General features: G+C 39.0%; 1 protein-coding gene across 3 annotated transcripts in view; it reads left to right on the top strand.

Moving 5' to 3' along the window:
• The window catches only part of RAD18 (RAD18 E3 ubiquitin protein ligase), an 81013-nt gene extending 61216 nt beyond the window's left edge, over positions 1-19797 (top strand). For all 3 annotated transcript variants that reach the window (XM_015130348.3, XM_077993348.1, XM_077993347.1), the window contains 2 exons: positions 9139-9201; positions 18200-19797. In XM_015130348.3, the coding sequence (XP_014985834.2) occupies positions 9139-9201; positions 18200-18302 (166 nt within the window). In that variant the 3' untranslated portion in view covers positions 18303-19797. The remainder of the gene's footprint in view (positions 1-9138; positions 9202-18199) is intronic.
• Positions 19798-20971: the final 1174 nt, after the last annotated feature.

Below are 20971 nucleotides of genomic sequence, written 5' to 3'. Positions count from 1 at the left end.
ATTTTTTATTTTATTTGGGTTCTTTTTTATATCTGTTTCTGAATCATTCTGCTGTTTTATCAATCCTAAGATCTTTAAGCTTAAAAGGTGGAGTCTATTTCTTGTATAAGACCTAGAAACTGAGGCTAAAGGGAAAGTGAGAAAGAAATGGACCTTAAATAATGGTGTTGGTTTAATATCAGGACAGACCACTTGGCAAATGATTCAAGAGTAGATTGTCAGAGTGAGCATACAGCAGGAAGCAGCTATGGGCTAGCAGGAAAAGTAGTTGGCTTTAAGTTGATGGATTACAGATCAAGTTCTGCCGGGTGATTTTTGATTCAGTCTTTTGAAGTCCATTTCCACATATCTTAGAGAAGCACATTAAAATATCTTATGTCTCAGATCTGTTGGGAAAATGAAATGAGATAATAGATGTGAGAGTCATTGATAAATATATGATTGTTATACCTTCATAAAACAAATCAACTAAATTTTCTTCCTAATTCAGGAAATTAGGACTTATGTCTGGACATTTTTTATTAAAAACTTTTTTTTTTTTCTTTACAGAGGTAACCAAGTTAAATGATTGGGCATTTAGAAGTGCTTTCACAGCCCTCATTTTATTCATTTTAAGACATACGTTTTCAGTTTTACATTTTAATATCTGAAATTGTGATATGTCTTATAATCAGCAATAACTTAAAATTGCTGATGGCCTGGTTGTAGTCATGAGGTATTTGCCAATGGGTGTACGTCACAGCGCTTCATGGTATCATCATTGGGTTGGGTTACATGTATTATTGGCATTCCATTAGTTAGTCACGTAATATGTCTTCAACAAAATAATGAAACCAAAAAAGTTATTATGCATGAAGAAAAGCGCAAAAATAGCAGCAAGATTTAAGTTTGATGTTAGGGAGGTAATGTTCATCATTGGGTGAATGATCTGAATTTTGTGTTTTCTTGAAAAACAGTCAAGTGCCTTACAGGATCTAGGAAAGAAAGATACCCACAAGTATATGAAGACATGTTACATTATGTGTGCAAAGAATTGCCTATTTGTTACATGACAGACTGAAGGCAAGAGAAATGGCCAAATCCCTTGGAATAAATGGAAGAAATTTCAAAGCAATAACAGCATAACTAATTCTGTTCAGCATGACTAATGCAAAAGAATATTGCTAAGGTTTATCAAGTGTCAATTTGTCAGACACTTCTCCTTTAACAGAAACTGCTTATCTGCCAACATATGCAATGTGATTGAGGAAACAAAGAAAATTATGACTTCAGTTTGCAGAATGGATGTCAGTGTTTTAGATCAAATTCCTGGAAACAATAGTCTAGTACATCTGAGAAATGCTGGTGCTCTTGGTGGTGCAGAGGATGAGTTTTTGTGGAAAAACTCAGTTATCAGAGATGCTGAGTCAAAATATGATGAAGTAGAGTTGGGGTCTGAATATGAAGACAGTTTAGGAATACTTTAGCCAATTTAACTCAGTTTTTACAAATATATGTACAACAATAGCATAAAGTAAAAACCTATGTCTATCTAAGTTTAACTCTCTGGATACGTACAAATTAAAAATTCTAAGTGAAAGTGAAATATTGTATCATAGTTGACTTCAATTTTTTGTCTTTTAGTGGCAGATAAAATAATGCTTCATCTTGCCATCAATGTTATCTTCAATTTTGTGATTAAGGTCCCTGACTTACTTCAAACATAATTTATATCATCTAGTTGGAAACTCATAAAGTGGCTTATAATACTGGTTGGTGGTAGTCTGACAGAAGACTGTCACAAAGTATTGTGAATCATTGCTTAGTGCCAGTGTTATTTAGTGACTCTGAAACTTAATCAAGAGAGACACCCATTTGATTCGGGTAACTAATACCATAGAAATTAGGAAAAGATTCAAAGTTAGAAGGGACCACCAGTCAAGACCAAATTCTTTTAGTAGAATCATAACATACTAGAAATATGTGGTATTTATTTATCTGGTCCAATTGGGCACTCTCAGGGTGGATTAATGAGTGTATTACATAGATTTGGCCTTGCTCTACTGAAGACATGCCAGTCTCCTCACCAGCTTCATACTCAACCCCTCAGTTTCTGTTATCAAGGAAGCTTGTAATCAAATTAAAGCTTAAGTGGTAGAGGAAATTTTCATTTTGGGGATGTTGCTTGTCTTTCATTTCTTTTTTCCTTGTGGGGTTCAGTGTTGTAAGCGATTTCTATTATCCCCCTGTATTTTATTATTTGATTTTTATTTGTATCAGTCATTTATACTACTGACAGTTGAAAGAATAAAAACAGAATGAAGCATCCTTATTTTGTTTCCCTGCCCGTTTAACTTGAGAGTTTGGTTTAGTGTCTAGTTGTAGCAGTGGATATTTTGCTAATTAAAAGAATTTTCCCTTGCATTAGACTCTCAGAGCAGATAATCTTTTGTTTCTTAAGTTTGTAAGTTAAATGTAAGCACAAATGTTTAATTCTCTTTTGAACTTGAATTTTTGTAGAGATCCAAGAGAACTCCAATATTTGGAACTAACCTCATGTTCTTATGTTTTTTTTCCTTAAAAAAACATAGCACTTTACTTTTTATAAGAATTTAAAGTGATTGACTTAAAAGGAATGCATTCCCTCTCTCTTTTTCTACTATCTTTAATACAATGTTTCCTAACCCTTTTCTTCAGCACACATAGCAAATGATAGTATTTCTGTGGCATGCCAGGATAAAGAGATGATGTTGCCATGGGTTTCAGCCACCCTACATCTCACTGTGGGCTAGGGATTAATGCCTGGTGTCCAACTACCCTGTGGGGGAGGGGGAGAACACACGAATTAGGAAGCTTTGCTTTTAATATATGAACACACTGTTGAACAGTTGAATAGGTGGGACATACATAGACAAATAGGCTCATGGTGCTTCTGTAGTAGAAAGGACAGCAAGAGCATTTGAAGCACTCCTGTTTCCGGGCAGGTAAGGCAATGATTGAGTCAGTTGAAAAAGAAATTAAGTGACTTAATCTCATGATCCTAATGAATGGTAAAGCCAGTTTTCTGAATTCAGATGTAATGCTTTCTCCTGCTTGTTTTTGCTGTTCTCCAAATCTCAGAAGGCACTGAGGCCAGATTAAAAGTTAAATGAACAGGTGACACATTAAAGTTACAGGTTGATGAGTTTCCCCACTCCACTGTTTTCATGTAACTCCAGAACCTTAGAGGATAATGGAAGAAAAAGTCAGTCCAGTGCTATTTTTCAGAGTAGAATCTATCATGTTTTTAAAGTTAAAAATTATCAGTATACATATTAAATATAAGTTTTTCAGATTTAGAATTTGTTCTTCTGAAAATAAGAGTTCCAAATGTCTCCTGGACAGAAAACTCTGGTTCTGGGGGTTTTAGGATCCAGAAGACAGCATGCCCAGATGGGCTTGGGTTAGTTCACTTGATTTGCTTGTGAAAGATGTGAGGGTACAGGAACTGTGTGGGTTGGGGTGGTCAGAAAAGAGGAAACAGATTTGGCTATAGCAGGAGAGAATTTTTGTAGGTTGTTTCTTAGGACTAGATCTAAACATTTTAAAATCAGCATTTCAACTAGGATTCCTGGATAATGGAAAAGTTCAGTGTTCAGAACAGCATGTATAGCGTGTGACCTCTTTTCTAAAAGGGGGAAGAATACTTATATTTGTTTGGCTTTGCATAAAGAAACACTAGAAGAATACACAACAAACTAATGAAAGTGATTGCATGTTGGAGACAAGAGAAAACAGGTTGGATGGGAACAAAGGAGGAAGTGGGCCAGCTCAGTATACATCTTTTATGTCATTTGATTTTGAACCATGTAAATATATTAATCTACTTTAAACAAACAAACAAACAAAAAGCAAGTACTGTTTAAACCTTACTCTTTAAAGTTTTGGAAATCATCTCATCAGTGTTAATCGTCATCATAAATTGGTTAATGAAGTTTGGTGGAGTAGGCAGTAAGGAAGACAAATATATTAATGAGATTTTGTAATTTAGAGGGTATTGGAATTACTAGAAAAATTACTAAATAAGTGTTTATGTTTCTGGTCAAATTAAGAGAAAAAACATCAAACTAGTGGAACAATATCCTAAGTTGGAAGTATCTTACTGTAAGTCAATGATGGCTTTGTATTTTTTAAAATCTTCATAATTGCTATTGGAAGGTTGACATTATATTTCATTTTATAACTGTTAAATGTGACATTCAATGAATTTAATGTTGCCACAAAATCTTTTTCTACTAAAACTCATTACTGTGTGTATTTTATTATACACATTACTGTGTGTATCTTTTTTGTGGGAATATTTATGAACTTTAGAATACCCTGAAAGCTAAATGGTTCATTCTGTTTCAGGTGGTGAGTTGTTTTTTGTTGAAAGTTTCTAGAGAAAATGTGGGAACATGAAATCGTTCTTCAGTATCTTTTGCATTTTTCAAAGAGCTTAGGCCGGACACAGTGGCTCACACCTGTAGTCCTAGCACTTTGGGAGGCCGAGGCAGGTGGATCACCTGAAGTCAGGAAGACCAGCCTGGCCAACATGGTGAAACCCGGCCTTTACTAAAAATTCAAAAATTAGCCAGGCACGGTGGCATGTGCCTGTAATCCCAGCTACTCAGGATGCTGAGGCAGCAGAATTGCTTGAACCTGGGAGGCGGAGGTTGCTGTGAGCCAATACTGCGTCACTCTACTCCAGCCTGGGCAACAGAGCGAGACTCCATCTCAAAAAAAAAAAAAAAAAAAAGAAGAGAAAGAGCTTAAACTGGGTGTGGTGCATGAGACAGACCATCTTTTGGATGAATGAAACTTTTGTTTTAGGGGAATGTATCTTAGTCCATGATACTGTAACATCAAGTCCTTGAAATGTGTATGACTCCTTGAGATCCATGTACCTAGCAGTCAGTCTTCTTTGTTTCATTGTGGGAGGATAGCTCAGCCATTGGCTTTATGACTCTGGAAAGGTGTCTGGCACGTGGGATTTTAAATTAATCTCCCAGAGTTTCACTTTCCTCATTGATAAAATGGAATAGCTTTTATTGTTTGTTTGTCCCTCTAACTTCCCTGGATGAGTCTACAAAGCAAATTAGATGATCATATATTGTGAATGCTTTGTAAATAGAACATAAACTTATTGTTGCTTGGTTTCGTCTCTTATTAAGGATTTTGCATGTATTAAGTTATTTTTATTATTTTCTCTTATCTGGAGCTCTCTTCATTTTATCTTTTTTTAGTTCTAGTGGAGAGCAGTGAAACTCTTAGCCTTGTTTCTTCTAGAACTTTGTTGATGGTCGTGTGACAAACACCTTATTGATAAATAGGCAGGAGAGGGTATTCTTAACTCTGGTAAAATCAATAGCATTTGATTTTTCTGCTACCACTGTTGAAGCAGCACAGTGTGGCAAAAGAAGATGACTTTTGCATTCCCATTCCTGTTTTTCTACTTTAATTTCTCTCAGCCTTTGTCAAATGGGGAGAAAACTTAGGGTGCTTCTGTGAATTAAAGCTAATGTGAAGGCTGGACGTGGTGGCTCAACACCTGTAATCCCAGCACTTTGAGAGGCCAAGCAAGGTGGGAGGATCACTTGAGCCTAGGAGTTTGAAACCAGCCTGGGCAACACAGGGAGATGCCATCTCTACAAAATATTTAAAAATTAGCCAGACATGGTGGTATGTACCTGTAACTACTCAGGAGACTGTGGTGGGAGGATTCCTTGAGCCCAGGAGGTTGAGGCTACAGTGAGCTGTGATTGTACCACTACACTCCAGCCTGAGTGACAGAGCAACACCCTATCTCAAAAAAAAAAAAAAAAAAAAAGCTAATGTGTACAAAGTAATTATCACTGTGGCTTGTAGAGGTAGTTGCTCAGAACATGATAATTTTTGTCATTGTCATAATTGAATGAGTTTTTTTGGAAACTGGAACTTTACTATTCTAATATGTTGTCAGCCAACTGCTAAAATATTTGGCTTATAAACTATTGTTCATCTTACAGAACAGATTACTAAAAATAGGAGTTCAAGGAGAAGATTCATAGTAGCTGATAGAATTTATTTAAGTACCATTGTCTGGTCGGCATGTCATCCTGCATTGATCCTCCAGTGATCTATCCTTAAAGAGTTATTGTTTTAAACTGGATATACTCAACTGCATTCATATTAATGCCACAATTAAGGGAAGAAATGGCGGGGAGGGGGGCGGTAACTACCAGATAATAGAAAAATTCCACTTGTAAGTAATCCTTAATCCTCAGGATTTTTATAGCAGATGTTTGCGTTTTTTCCTACCCCACAGTACCCTGTGTACCTGCCATGCTGGTTCTGATGAATTTGCACCCTGGTGTCATAGAAACAGTGGAAATAAAAGATTAAAATAGAGCACATAATCATCAGGTTTTCTCTGGCAAATTGGAGCATGGTGCTGAGGCAATTATTCAGATAATTCAGACCCAAATCTGTTTCATGAAAATGGAACTGACATTTGTTGAACATTTACTATGTACCAAGCTCTATGCTAAACATTTAGTGTGTTATATTGAATAAGCTTTTAAAAAACCCTAAGGAATACCTGTATCATTATCCTGATTTTATACTTGAGGATATTGACACAGAGGAAAGTTAAGTAACTTGCCCAAAATTACACGGTAAGTAACAGAAATGGGACCTCAACTTAACTTTGTCTGACACTGAAATCTGTGGGTTTTTTCTCTAACATCAGTCATACATTTGCCAGAGGTATTTGACATCTTACTTTTCAGCTTCAGAAGTAAATTCTTTACTAGTAGAATGAAATAAGATGCTACAAAAGGAATGTGTGAAGATAGTGTTTTCCTTTGCTGAAGAAGCTTTGCTACTTTCAGTCAGAGAATGACAAGAGTGAGATATTACAGGAAAACCCGCTTGGCCAAGGTGTGCATGTGTGTGTGCATGCACACACACAGAATTAGCTTACATTTCTGCAACTTTGACCTGAAAATGAGGCTAAAAGCTGACTAAAAGGTGTGAAAAATTAATTGCAGGTGTTCTAAATAAAACTATTAACATCTTCCTGGACCAAGGTTTGGAATTCCATCGAATTCAAGATTCAATTTTGAATCTTTGCCAGTGAGTCTTTCTCATATGTAATCTCTATATTAATATCCACTGTAGCCTGGACCAGTGGGGACATCAGAGAGTGCCATTTGAATGCCCTTCCACAGGGCAGCTGTAACGTTCATGTACCAAACCTTATGTTCATCCAGCTTCTGGAAGCACGGCCTTCCAGAATGTTTCAAGACCAAATAGTAGACAAGCTGAAGCCTACTCTGAAAAAGTTCCTTGTTCTAGACTTCAAAGGTGTAGTTGTGTAGGCTTGTATATGCTCTGACCCCAGAAATATCAGAATGAGTAATTAATTTTCTCCTTTGGAGGATTTTTTAGATGTCTTGAAAGAATATTAAAGGAATTTTTGATCTTCAAGGCATATTAAAATGACTAAGACTTCAAAAATATTAATTGCTTTTATCCACAGGGAAGCGATCTGAGAGTGATAATTTTAGTAACACTGACTGCTATACCTAAGTGTCTTTTTGTAAAATCCTATTTGTGAAACTATGTTTAATTTTAGGAACGTGGTTTTTGAGCAGATATAGTAATAAGTACATTACTTTAAAAAGGAATGAGCAGTTCTGTCTGGTATTTTAATTGTATTAGCATCAACTCTATTTTTTAGTGGTGACTAGAATTGGAACAGCAGATATAGCAGATGATCCTGAAACTTCATTTTAGATAAAATTCTGAATCTCCCAAATTTTGTATCAGTCCATTTAGTGATCTGGTTATCATTCAGGTGAGTGCCTGAGGTGGGGTAGAAGGAAAGGTAATGGGAAGTGAAGACACCAGGGAGCTGTGCAGCCTGGCTGGGCAGTGACATTGAAGTCGCAGAGGAAGAGAAGATTGCAGGCAACTTCTGAGATGTGTTTTTTGTAAACCACCTCTACCATCTGTTTTCACTGAGGTAGCATAACAAAAACCTCTTAGGTTTATGTCATTAGTGTACTGCAAATATTTTACTTTAACAAATCAGTGATTTGTGCTGATGATTTGAAAACCCCTAGGTAAATTGATCACAGACTCTACTACGTTAGTTGACAGACTTGGCCATCCTCCTTTCTTAGCTGGACTAGTAGAGATGCTTCATAACCTTCCTGTTTAAAAACAATTGTGTGTGTTGTGGAGCATGGGGCGGTCGGGAAGGGGGCGGTGTTGGCAAGAAGCTGACTTTACTCTTTCTCCAACTCTGTGACCCCTGCCAGGCCCCAGAACTACATGATCCTCCCCTGCTCCCATTTCCCTAACTCATGGGTTTTCAGTAGGAGCAGTATCACCCCCAAAGGGTGGAATTTTGTTTTTCATGGGGGTGGGGAGTGGGTAAAAAGGTTACTCTGTATATGCATAAAACACAGATATATATATATACACACACACACTCACATATATATATACACATACACACACACACACATATCCGTGCTTTATACATACACGTACATATACACATACACACAGAACACATGAACAAATAGACATCATATTTGTGGTATTAAAATGTCATGGGGTTAGGGGGAAATGTGTAAAAAGGCTCCTTAGGAAGATGATAGTTTTAAAAGCTTGAGAAACAGTACCTTAAGCACATCAGGTAAAGAAGAATGGATGACACTGGAGTAGAGAGAAGGGTAAGAAAAGGTTGGGTTAAAACAGCTTCAGCTTTGTTTAAAATTGGAGTCGTTCTCTCTGAGGTAAGGAGTAGCAGGAGCTGGGGTCTTGTGAATAGAAGGGTTTAGAACAACTTCTGTTGAAGTAGGGGTGGCAGGGAATCTCAGCCTCCCTGGCTAGTGGAAAATACTAAAGTTGGTAAAATCTGCCTCAGTGTTCTTCAGTGCTTTTGGCCTTTGCTCCCCGTCTCCTAATGGAAACTACATTTGGCTCTTTCTTTCCTTGCCCACCCCCACTCTCCCTCCTTTCTCTCACTGGTAACCATTTGTTTGCTTTCTTTCACTATAGACTCATTTGTTTTTTCTAGAATTTTATATAAATGGGACAATACAGTCTTCTTATTGTCTGTCAATACTGATGTACATATCCTTTTAGTTCCAGTTCAGACATCATAAGAGATCTCTTAGAAGAAGAGGAAGCCTGGGAAGCATCACATAAGTGAGTTCTCATAATCATGAAATAAACATGCACTTTGACCTGAGAAATTATACTTCTATGCAGCTGATTTTCAAACAAAATGATATTTGTGCTTTCTGGTTTAAAGGAGTAGTAATCCACGTGCAAGGTAAAGATTTTCGGTTTACTACTTGTTTCTATATATTTCTGCTAAGAAATGGAATCCTATATAACTGTAGTTATGTATCAGATGTTATTTCTGTATGGATAAATTGTTCCTATGGGCAATTAATACACTCATGTATCACTTAACAATGGGGATACATCCAGAGAAATGTGATTTCATTATTGTGGGAACATCAGAGTGTACTTACCTAGATGGTATAGCCCACCATACAGCTGGGCTCTAGGGTATATAGCATATTGCTCCTAGGCTACAAACCTGTACAGCGTGTTACAGTTAGGCATTTGTAATGCAATGGTACCTGTTAGTGTATCTAAACCTAGAAAAGGTACAGTAAAAACATACGTAATTTCCACAATGCAGCTAGAGCCATCTTTTCAAAATGCAAATCTGATCACTGTTACTCATCCCTCTGCTCTAAAAGTCTTGAATGGCCTCTTGTTCGTTTTAGGTTCAAGAAGGGACTCTTTAATATGCCTAAAAGGTGCTAAATGATTGGATCTCTTTCTCCAGACTCGTCTCTTATTATTTACTTCATATTCATATTCTCTCTGCTTCATCATATAGACGTCTTAGGTCCTCTTGCATGAAAAGCTCTCTCCCACCACAGAGCCTTTGAACTTGTCCCTCTACCCAGAGTGTTCTTTATTTTTTCATCTAGTTTACACCCCTACTCACCAGCTCAGGTTCTTCCTGGATCCAGTCCTCCTACTGTAGGTGCTTATGGCACTGTGTGCATCTCTTTCCAGCACATTTGTATGATTGTTTGTTTGCCCATCACTCCTACTGGTCTATAAGTTAGGCATTTTAACCCCACTGTCAGCATGAGCCTAACTCATAGTAAATACATGTGTGATCTCATTTAAATATAGCACTATTATATACTGTTATCCCTGTTTTACAGTGAGGAAACTGAGGCTAAAAGGGGTAAGTCTCCAGCCCAAGGTCATATAGCAATAAGTAATAAGTGATGGAGATGAGATTCTAACCTAATTGTCAAAAGTCAGCGTCCTCAACTATTAAACTCTACTATCTTTCCAAAGGAGGAGAGGTTTGCTGTGCAGTTGACATTTTGTCGTTTCGTAGCTGAATCACTAGGAGAGTGGAAAAGTATGGTGTATCCAGGGGATACATGGGTTTATTATGAAATATTTGGTGGTTCAAGCAGTAGCATTTTATGTAAGTTTGAGATTTTGGCTGCATTACTGTCTCTCACCTAAGCATTATTTAACTTTGAGCTCTGGAAGAGGAGGCAACTCCTTAGCTAACTACTTTCCTCTTGTACCTCTTCATGTTGAACTAACCCTGACACTAGTGACTATGATGAGCCCAGAGTTCCTGAGCCCAAGCCTGTTCTTGATAATGATGATTTCTTAAAGTCATTACTACCAGAAAGCACTTAGAAAACAAATTCCACCATTTCACTTTTTAAAGCGAGAAAGATACAAGAGCTTGTCTAGCCCCACCCATTTGTTTTATAGAGAAGGAAGCTGGGCTCCAGAGAGGTAAACGGACCCTTGGTCAAGGTCCGAGGACTAGTTAGTGATACCACCAGGATCAGAATCCAGGCCTCCTGATTTCAGCAGAATATAGAATAAACAGCCTCAGTTCCTTCTAAGGAAGAACTTATGCTGTGATGTAGTTTTAAAAGCAGAATCAGGAAAAGCCTCCAGAGCTTTACTTTTCAACAAAATGTTACAGTTCTACAAATGCCCATCTTAAGCTTATAGGCATTTTTTTTGTAGTACCACAAGTGGCATATTTGAGATATTAGTCCTGGAACATACCATATCAGTTCCAACACATTCTCTTAATTCCACAAATGATTTAGAGGTTTCGTTAGCAACACATGGCTCCATATAAAGCAGTGTTTTCGTAAGCAGCAGGAAACTTATTTTCTACAAACTGGTCTTGGAGTCTTATATCTACATTTTGTGTTCTTTTATGAGATGATCAGTCAGGTGTGGCCACAAGAAGAGACACAGGAGAGGCTCAGGAAAACAAGTTTCATTATACTCATAGGTCCTAGAGACAGGACATGGCATACCATGCAGGTCCACAAGGGAAAGACACTAGCGTGGTCAGGAGGCAGAAGACAGGAACAAGGGTAGCGCTTTAGGCTAGGTCCCTGATTGGGGTTTTCTCAGGAAAGGCAAGGCAGGGTGGGGTGAACAGTGCAGGCCTGGCTAGTTCGAATAATTTCAGTGGCTCCAAGCTATAGGAGTGGTCCCTAGTTACCTAGAACCTGGCCCTGGCATGATTAAGTCAGAGGACTATTGCCTCTTAGGGTGTTGGGGCCAGATAGAGGAGGTGTGACTCTGGATTGGTTAGTTTGCATGTCACAGCCATACTCCTGGCTGGGCCCGTTGCTTTCTCTGAGAATTGACCAGCCTCTCCTGATGCCAGCAGAGGCAGTCTCTCCCCAGCTAGAAAGGCTGTATTATGATGTCAAAACATCATAATATATAGGAAACACACACACAGAATTTTTACTTAGCCTGTCTGATAGTTCCCTGGAAGACTCTACTTGCAAGACTATCTTTACTTTACCTGACTTGGAGCTTGCTCAAAAAAGGCTTCGAAAAGCCTTTTTTCTAAAGATGTTTGTTGAAAGCAATTAGAGGCATTTGACTAGCTTTGCAGCTGTCTGAGGTGGTAGATGACAGTTGGGGCAAATGATGTGCTAACCAAAAAGCAACAACAACAAGCTACAAGATATATTTACATTGAACAGAATGAAAGGAGGAAGAAAATGGTCCTGGTGTTACTTCACATTTTGGGGTCTCAGTTTCTTTACACATAAATGTGGGTAAAATATATATGCTTCAGTGAGTCTAAGCCCTTTGCTCCAGATCTGCTCCTCCTCCGGTGTCCCCTCTTCTCAGTGAATGGTAGGATCATAGTCTTCCCCACTGTTCAAGGCAGAACCTAGCAATTATTTTAAACTTCTCACTCTCCCTTACCACTTACCTGCAGTCACTTGCAAAGTCCTACAGATAAGTGGTTCTCAGACTTAAAATCACCTGGAGGACTTGTTAGACTACAGATTAGTGAACTCCAACCCTAGATATTCTGATTCGGTAGCTTTAGGAAGGGGCTTAATGATTGGCATTTTAACAAGCTCCTAGGTATAGCTGGGGCTGCCTCTGTACTGTCTCAGTCCCTTTGTGCCACTGCTTACTCCTGCAGGTCCTTTACTTTCCAGCTTGCAGCAACCGCTGTCCAGCTGTCTCTCTGCCTCGGTCTATTACTAGTTCATTTTGCCAGTGAAATGTAACATACAGGTGTTTTCCCCCTTAGACTTTAAAGTAGCTCTCCACCATCCAAGGCTTTTCATGTTCTGGCCCCAGCCTACCTGGCTGGCTCATGGAATTTTATTCCCTCACTTCCCCACCCCACGACTGTGGCTTCAGCCAAGCTGCCAAGCTGAACCACTCGCAGTTGCCTCATGAGTTATGCTGCCCTGCCCCTGGCCTTTGTACATGCTGCTGCTTCTGTCCAAATTGCCCTTTCCCCTTTCTTCATCTAGATAGCAATTGACATTCCTTTCTTCATACTCTGTTCAGAAGCCCCTGATTTTGCTCCAGCAGCACTCTCACCCTTTCTAGTGAGTAAGTACACTGGATTTTAAATCCCTAGCACCTAGCACCATGCCTGGGCAGCCCAGCATAGGCACTCAATAAATATGTGAATGAATGAATGTGTCTGGCAGTCAGTCAGTCAATCAGTGTTTATGGGATCTGAATGTATTCACTAGTAGATTCTATGTTCTTACTTGGCTTCAAGAACCTGTGAATGAATAAGGATCGCCACTGTAAACTAAAAATAAAATTTTAAGCCATCAGCTGACTGAACAGACTCCCCTGTTGGCCAAGGGGACCCATAGAAACCTTAAAAACAGTCCCTGGCCATGACAGCACAGGAGATCAGACATGCTTCATCATACCTCCTCCCTTTTGCAGTGTAGACATAACAACTGGCCAACATTAATGTTAGAATAGAGATCATAGGACTGACAGAACATATTTTTTTGTGGCAATAAAATACCAAATTATAGACAGGAGCTAAGGCTATTACACCTGCTCCCTTTTGCAGTGTAGACATAACAACTGGCCAACATTAATGTTAGAATAGAGATCGTAGGACTGACAGAACATATTTTTTTGTGACAATAAAATACCAAATTATAGACAGGACCTAAGGCCATGCGAAGCAAGGGTTAAGTAAATCACCCTACACTTAAAGAGTAATTATGTTCTAATTGCTACAAGGCTTTTCTTTTTTTCTAGCAGCTAAACAAGCACTGGCCTTGAGATAAACAATGTTAAAACAATTGTAGCACATCTACTGCCGGAAGCTGACTAACTGACCCTCTGTTCCACAAGCTATAATTATATAGCATTGGTTTGACAAGAGACTGATTTCAGTAACTTTCTTCTGATAAGAGACCACTGATCATGGACTGGTTCTGGCCAGTTTTATAGTGGCTGAGCAGTTGGGTGCCTTTGTGTCCTAAAAAGACCTTTTGACATATATGGCCTAATTGTAATGTATTTAAATATTAAGTCTCCACCCCAGAATGAACATGGGTTGTGTGTAACATGCATGCATGCATTAGGACATGCATTAGAACCCCCCTTTATGAATAATCATAGCTCCTCCTGTAACCTGTTGAATATGTATGTTTGGGCCACACATTCACCATAAATCCCTTTTCCCTCTTCCTCTCCCTTACAGTACCTGTCTTTTGGGCTCTGCCGGAGTTAACACTTCTCAGCCTTGTCGGAGTGGTCACCTTACAGGCTATAATTGTTTATGAGAAATAAAGGCTCCTTTCCAAATTTGTAAATTTGATTTTTAAGCTAACACCACTTAAAAACCTTGCTAACTCTTTGTGTCTATCTCATAGTGCCTTTAAAATAAAATTTTAGAAAATAACTTTCTCTAATCTTATAAAATCAGAAAAGGAAGAATTATTTTCTCTATTAATAGTCTACATTTCATCTTAAACCCATGAGAACTTGTTTGCATGCAGTTATGAGCCTGTCATGTTTGTTAAATGATACAATTACTGTAATTGAAAGTACTTGCAGCAGGAAAACAGTGAATCTCATGTTTAAAAAAATGAATAAAAGGAAATTCAGGCCTGTTTACAGTGGTCCTTGATCTGACCACTCTCTCTATGATCAACATGAGGCAAGGAGAGCCACACACCAGGAGATTCTTTCTATGGACCTACCAAGAAGGAAAGTAGGTCATCCTGGAAATAATGTGTATTGGAAGCAGGTTAATAATGAATGGCTGGCTCTCCTAAGGCATGTTTTTGCATTCAATAGATTCAGTACTTTAACAGTAGATAGATTCAGTACTTTAACGGTAGATGCCTCACTGTGGCCCTCCCCAGGAATATCCTCTCATCTGGCTAACATGCTATTGTCAAATTTTACTAAAAGAAATTCATTAGTAATACCTGCTGGAGACCAAGAATTTTAAAACCTGCTGCACCTGTGAGATCTTACTAAGTGTTATTCCAGTAAGTCAATGCGTTACGTGCATGGAAAAAAATATGGGTTGGGTTATTCTATTAGGATTCTTGCATCTTAGGGGATGAGGTGTTTTAGAGAGTGTTCTGGGAGTACCACTGAAATACTCCTTGCCAGGAACTCCCCTCCTAAGGAAGTGGAAGAAGTATAGATGACTTCTTCCGCTACCTCAATAGCTGTGTCTGTTGCCAGCTATCATAAAGGCAAATCAAAGAGGGGAAACATGGAAAGAAAATATTACTGAAAAATGTTAAAGGATTATTAAAAACAAGGTATGAGAATAAAGAGCAATAAAATAGAAGTTAAAAGTAAGGAGGAACATCCCACTAAATTTTAAGCCTTAAAAATAATCAGAAGTCAAATAAGTAAATGATAATAAAACATTAAGATAAAAAATTTGACATGGTGAAAGTTGAGAGATTTTTAAGAACATAAACTAAAACATGAAAAAAAGTAAAAATGATAAGAGTGATAGCAAAAATGGTGGAAATTCTCTGCTCCATAAATGCAGCAATAAAACTGCAAAAATTGTCGGATTCAACTTTTCGGAAAACTCTGAACATTAACCAAAGGCAGCAGCACTTTAGGGGGCATTTATTCAAGAAAATGTCTGAATCTCAGTGAGAACAGTGAGTTTTGTGGTGATTCATCTGGTTTTGTTCTCATCCTTCTCTCTCTAGTTCCTCTGTGGCCTTGGGAGCCAACAGTCTGCAATCATGGTGAGGACCAGCAGGCTGACAGCCTGCAGAGAAGGCAGAGTAGGGTTGGAGCCCCTTTAAAGCCACATTCCTGGAGAATTTTTACTTAGCCTATCTAATGGTTCCCTGGAAGACTCTACTTGCCAAGACTATCTTTACCTGACTTGGAGCTTGCTCACTTCAAAAAGCCTTTTCTCTAAGGGTATTTGTTGAATGCAGTTAGAGATGTTTGGCTAGCTTTGTAGCTGTCTGAGGTGGTACATAACAATTGGGGCAAATGATATGCTAACCAAAAAGCCTAATAGTAAAAGCTGAAAAGTAAGATTTCCATGGGGGTTTTGAACAGCTGTAAAATATTACTGGGAATCTAGAGGGTCACTCTCATTCATAGAGCTTCTGTGCATACTTAGGATAGACCTAAGGAAGCACTAAGCTTTCACCCCTGGTTAACCATGAGGCTGTGTGCAAGCAGGAAGTAGAGGCTAAGGCAGAGTTGTCCACTGAGTGTTGAGTGAATGTTGATTGCATGCCCCAGCATGCACACAGAGCCCCTCAGCAAAGACTGGTTTTGCTAAGAGTTTCTGAATGATACTGGTTCCAGAGGTCTAAGGAACTGTTCAATCATTAGTGGACTACAAAGCTAATCAAGCAGACACTTTTAGTTGCCATACACAACGAAGAATACGTATTTATAGGATTGGTTTAGAAACGTCACTAAACAATAATAGCAAACAGCAACAACAACAAATCCTGGAGAGATCTTATTGGTTGGTTGTTTATTTTTGGTATTTATCATGATTGGGGTTCTTTGACCAACTTTGATCTTGATTTGATGTGTTTCAAATTTTTAGAAAATCCACAGCCATATGTATTTACATACTTATTTTCCACAGTTCTTTCTCTCCTTTCTTCCAGGCATTCCAGTTACACACATATTATGCCATTTTTATTGTCTCACAGCTCTGGCTGCTCTATTCTATGTGCACACCCTCACACACTCCTTTTTCTCTTTGTATCTTAATCTGGATGGTTTTTATTGACATCTTCAAGTTCACTAAGTCTTTTTATCAACTTTATGTATTACACTTAAAGCCTATTGAAGGAATTTCCATCTCAAAATGGGTTTTTTTCCTTGCATTATTGTGTATCATACTTTTTGAATGCTGGCCATACAGTGAAGGACCATAGGGACTGAGGTCAATAGTGTTTGTGCCTAGAAATGGGTATCCTTCTATTGGGTCATTAGTGTTGGGAGTTGAGCCAGGTAATTCAGAGTTGACCTGGGTTGGAGTTTCCTAGTGACTAATGTGACCTTCAGTGCATCCACTTCAAGTTACTCTAGCAGATGTCTGCTTTGACTTCTGCTTAGTGTTGGGGCTGGATTGCCAGAGGGTTTGTCTCACTGATTTTACTCCCATTTTCCTTTCCGTCATGCTTACTTGCCTGCACCCCATAGGGGCATATCTTCACCATGTTCGTATCTCTCCCTCAGCCATTTCCTGCTCCTGCTTATTGCTTGGTGCTACGCTCATGGTGGGAAACAGCCAAGGTTCACTGTTATCTCAGTCCAGCCTGAGTCTTAGGTAGGCCCTGTGAGCTTAGGGATGGGCCTTTCTCAGCACTTCTGCCTCCTCCCATGGTATCAGGCTACCTTGACCAAACCTCTGCTTGGTGTCAGTGTAAGGTCATCAGCTGGAGATGATTTTCTGCCCCTCCTGTAAGGTAGAGGTTTTAGTTTCTACATTTCCCCTGCCGCAGTGAATCTTTGCCTGCGTCCCTGCAAATGAGGTCATATGCCTCCCCTTGAGACAGACTGATTTCACCTCTGTTCCTTCTCCAGAGGCCATGGGTCTTTGCCAGAGCCCCAGAGTGAGTTTCCTATGTTTCCCTCAGCAATTGAAAAGCTTATGCTTCATGGGAGAGAAGCATTCAAGAAAGCAGGCAGGACTTCTTCTTGTCCCCAGTAGCCACTGAAGTGGCCCCTCTCCATTCTCCTGCCCTGCTCCCAGTCTTCTTGTGAGCACCTGACGGAGGCTCGTGGAAAAGAGCTGGCAAGTGTGTGCAGACTCTCCTTGTGTCAGTGGCCCGCAGTACTAGCCTGTACTTAAGAAATTAGGAAAATCTTAGCTGATTCTTCTTCCCTGTTTGTATGGTAGCCACCTCGTTCTCCAACACTCTGCCAAAAGTGAGAGACGTGTGGCCCATCTTTGGAGGGGCATATTTTTCTTTGGAATTTTGCTTTCTTAGTTCCTTTACAACCTCAGGTCTCTGAAGGATCAAGAAGAGTTAAGATTTTGTTAGACTGCCTGGCTTTTTCTTGTTAGGATGGGAGCAGCTTTTTGTTTACCTTTTCTTTTCCAGTCCTCTACATGCTAAACAGAAGCATAAAACTCCTAAATTTTAATTCAGCAAAAGGGACTATCTGTAATCCTTGCTAATTCACTAATTCATAAAGTGGAAATACTAATAATAACAATTATGAATTCATCCACAGAATAGAGGGTTATTTCGAGGTTTTAATGAAATAATACCTGTGGAAACACTTGTAAACTAGAAACTGCTGTAGAATAATAATCATTACTTTCTAAGATGCGATTTCTTTTTTCTGTCTTCAGAAACGATCTTCAAGACACAGAAATAAGTCCAAGACAGAATCGCCGCACAAGAGCCGCTGAAAGTGCTGAGATTGAACCAAGAAACAAGCGTAATAGGAATTAGTGTGGGCTTTTGCTGACTTTTCAAATGCAGTGATTAGAATAAGGTACTTTTGGTTGCCACAGACAGATTTCCTGTTTATAAATGCCCAAGGAAAGATGCTAAATTCTAAATATTATGGTTAGCTGATGTTCATTCTTTTCTGCTTTTCCAGAGGGGAAAAATATTACAAAGTATCTGTACTTGGTCAGTTGCCTCCTTCCTCTAAAACATCTCTATCTAAAAATACTGACATTTTACACAAGCACCAGCTTTGCAGAGTAGGCAGACTCTTTGGCACTTTGGCAGAGGGATTTGGTTTGGTTTGGTATGGTTTGGTTTGATATCTAAATTTCAGAATGTCCTTAGGCCATTCTCCTTCTCTTCCCTGGAGAATCCAACCTCACAAAAGGATTCTTTCAACCTCTTTATTACAAGAAACAGTTGAGTTAAATGTTTATGTTTTTGGAAAGGCAGGATGTCAGTTCACATCCTTGGTGTGTGTAAGTACCAATGCAGGCCACCACCATGCCTGTGGTACAGCAGCTCCATGATGGTTGTTGCCCGAGCTTAATGTAGTTGTTTGTTAGACCTGTGTCTTACACATTTCTCAGAGTAAGATATTAGTATTATAATTTAAAGCCACAACAGTCAGAAAGTCATAATAACTTAGAAACATTGCACATATTCTTCTGAAATAGCACTTAAAAATGATTAGTGTATTTTTTCACTTGGGTCAATCAAATCTGTAACACTGAATCCAAGCTATTAAACAAAAAAAATATGCAATGAATGAATTTTGTAAATGAATAGAGTGTATCAGTTTACAATAATGTTCTTAAAACAGGATCCTCTGGATAGCTGAGTATGGGTTAGAAATCATTGAAATGGATTGGTCAGAAATTGCTATCTGTGTGTAAAATGTCTACCAGTAGCCAGATGCTTCCGGAGTTCATAATGCCTCTCTGGCATTTCAGAGCCAGCATTCCCCAACTCCCACCCCTCTGCCACCACCCAACCCAAACACATCATCTTTCAAATGAGATGACAGCAAATGCAGCAATGTTAAGACAAGAAATTTGTAATTTGCCAGGTTCAACATTTATGACCTCCCCATTCCAAAGACTGTCTCTGTTGACCTTGGCTTTTTGATGTGCTTTGGGGTTTCTGATAATGTGCAGAGTCTCATTATGGCTGAGAGTTTAGTGTTTTCACAGTGAAGTCCAGACATTTGATTTCTTTATGAGTTCCTTGTGTTAGAAATGACTATAGAAAAATTTGTCATAATAATTTCATTTGCTTGAAATCCTTAATGGTGCATTAAGGAAACTAAAAGCACCACTTACCAAATCCATCAGCAGAACTGATGTGAGGTAAGTGAGCATGTCAAACAAAATTGGGGCTCACATGACTATATTTATGTCACTGAGTTGTCAGAAATTATGTCAAAATGAAAACTGCTTGTTTCATGACAAATTACACAGTCTGTAAATTAAACTGGAAGTAATTACTACTTTAACTGCAGCAAAAGGAGTTTATGAGGGAGTGGTGAGACCCAAGACTGGGAAAGCAGGCACATGAGTTCATTCAGCAAATATTTAGTTATCTACTTAGTTATATATCTGTCACTGTACTGACACTGGGAATACAAAGGTGGCCAAAGATCAGCTAGAACAGTGGTTCCCAGTGGGGTGGGCAGAAAGATTTTGCCCCCCAGGAGATAGCTGGCAATGTGTGGAGACACTTTTGGAGGTGGAGGGTGGTGAGGGGTACTACCAGTATCAATGGGTGGAGGCCAGGGATGGTGCTAAACATCCAACCCTCACGTGTTAGTTTGCCAGGGCTGGCATCACAAAATACTACAGACTGGGAAGCTTAAACAACAATTCTGGAGGCTGGAAGTCCAAGATCAGTAGGGTTTCTTCTTCGGCCTCTCTCCTTGGCTTCCAGACAGTGGCCTTCTTCCGACGTCCTTGCATGGTCTTTTCTCTGTGTGCACATGACTGTGCAGGACTGGTGTCCTGATTTCTTATAGGGACAGCAGTCATTGGATCAGGGCCCATGCATATGGCCTCATTTTACTTTAGTTACCTCTTTTTTAGGTAGAGGACCCTATCTCTCAATACCGTCACATTCTGAGATACTGACAGTTAAGACTTCCAACATATTTAGTGGCAGGGGTTGGGGGGCACACTTTAGCCCAGAACACTCCACAGTAAAGAACTATCCAGTCTAAAATATCAGTTGTGCCAAGATTGAGAAACCTGTAATGTAAAGGAACTCCCAAGTCTACCTGAAAAATAAGGTCTAAAGAGCTTTTGTTGAGCACTATCTGTTAGCACTTAGCATATGTTTAATATTCATACATTGAAAGAAATGTATGTTTATATCCATCTGACAAAGATTAAGGAACTTAGAGTAAGTGGTAGATCCAGAATTGAAACTGATAAACTTCTGGTTCTAAAATTAACCTTTTGTGAAAATACAGTTCTCACCAAACTTACAGTAATTCACTGGTTATTAACTCTTTCTACCTCCTCACTCCCCTCAAAGTTATAACATCTCCCATCAACGTCAGCTCAGAATGGCAGTGATGCTTATGGTTTGTGGGGGTGCGGGTGAGCTGCTGGATGCATTTTAGATGGCCTAGTATGCCAAGCCATCCTTTCATCCTCTACACTCGTCTTTTTTTC

The sequence above is a fragment of the Macaca mulatta genome, chromosome 2 (genome assembly GCF_049350105.2).
Source record: "Macaca mulatta isolate MMU2019108-1 chromosome 2, T2T-MMU8v2.0, whole genome shotgun sequence".
NCBI classification, from domain to species: Eukaryota; Metazoa; Chordata; class Mammalia; order Primates; family Cercopithecidae; genus Macaca; species Macaca mulatta.
This window is presented reverse-complemented; position numbering and strand designations above follow the sequence as displayed.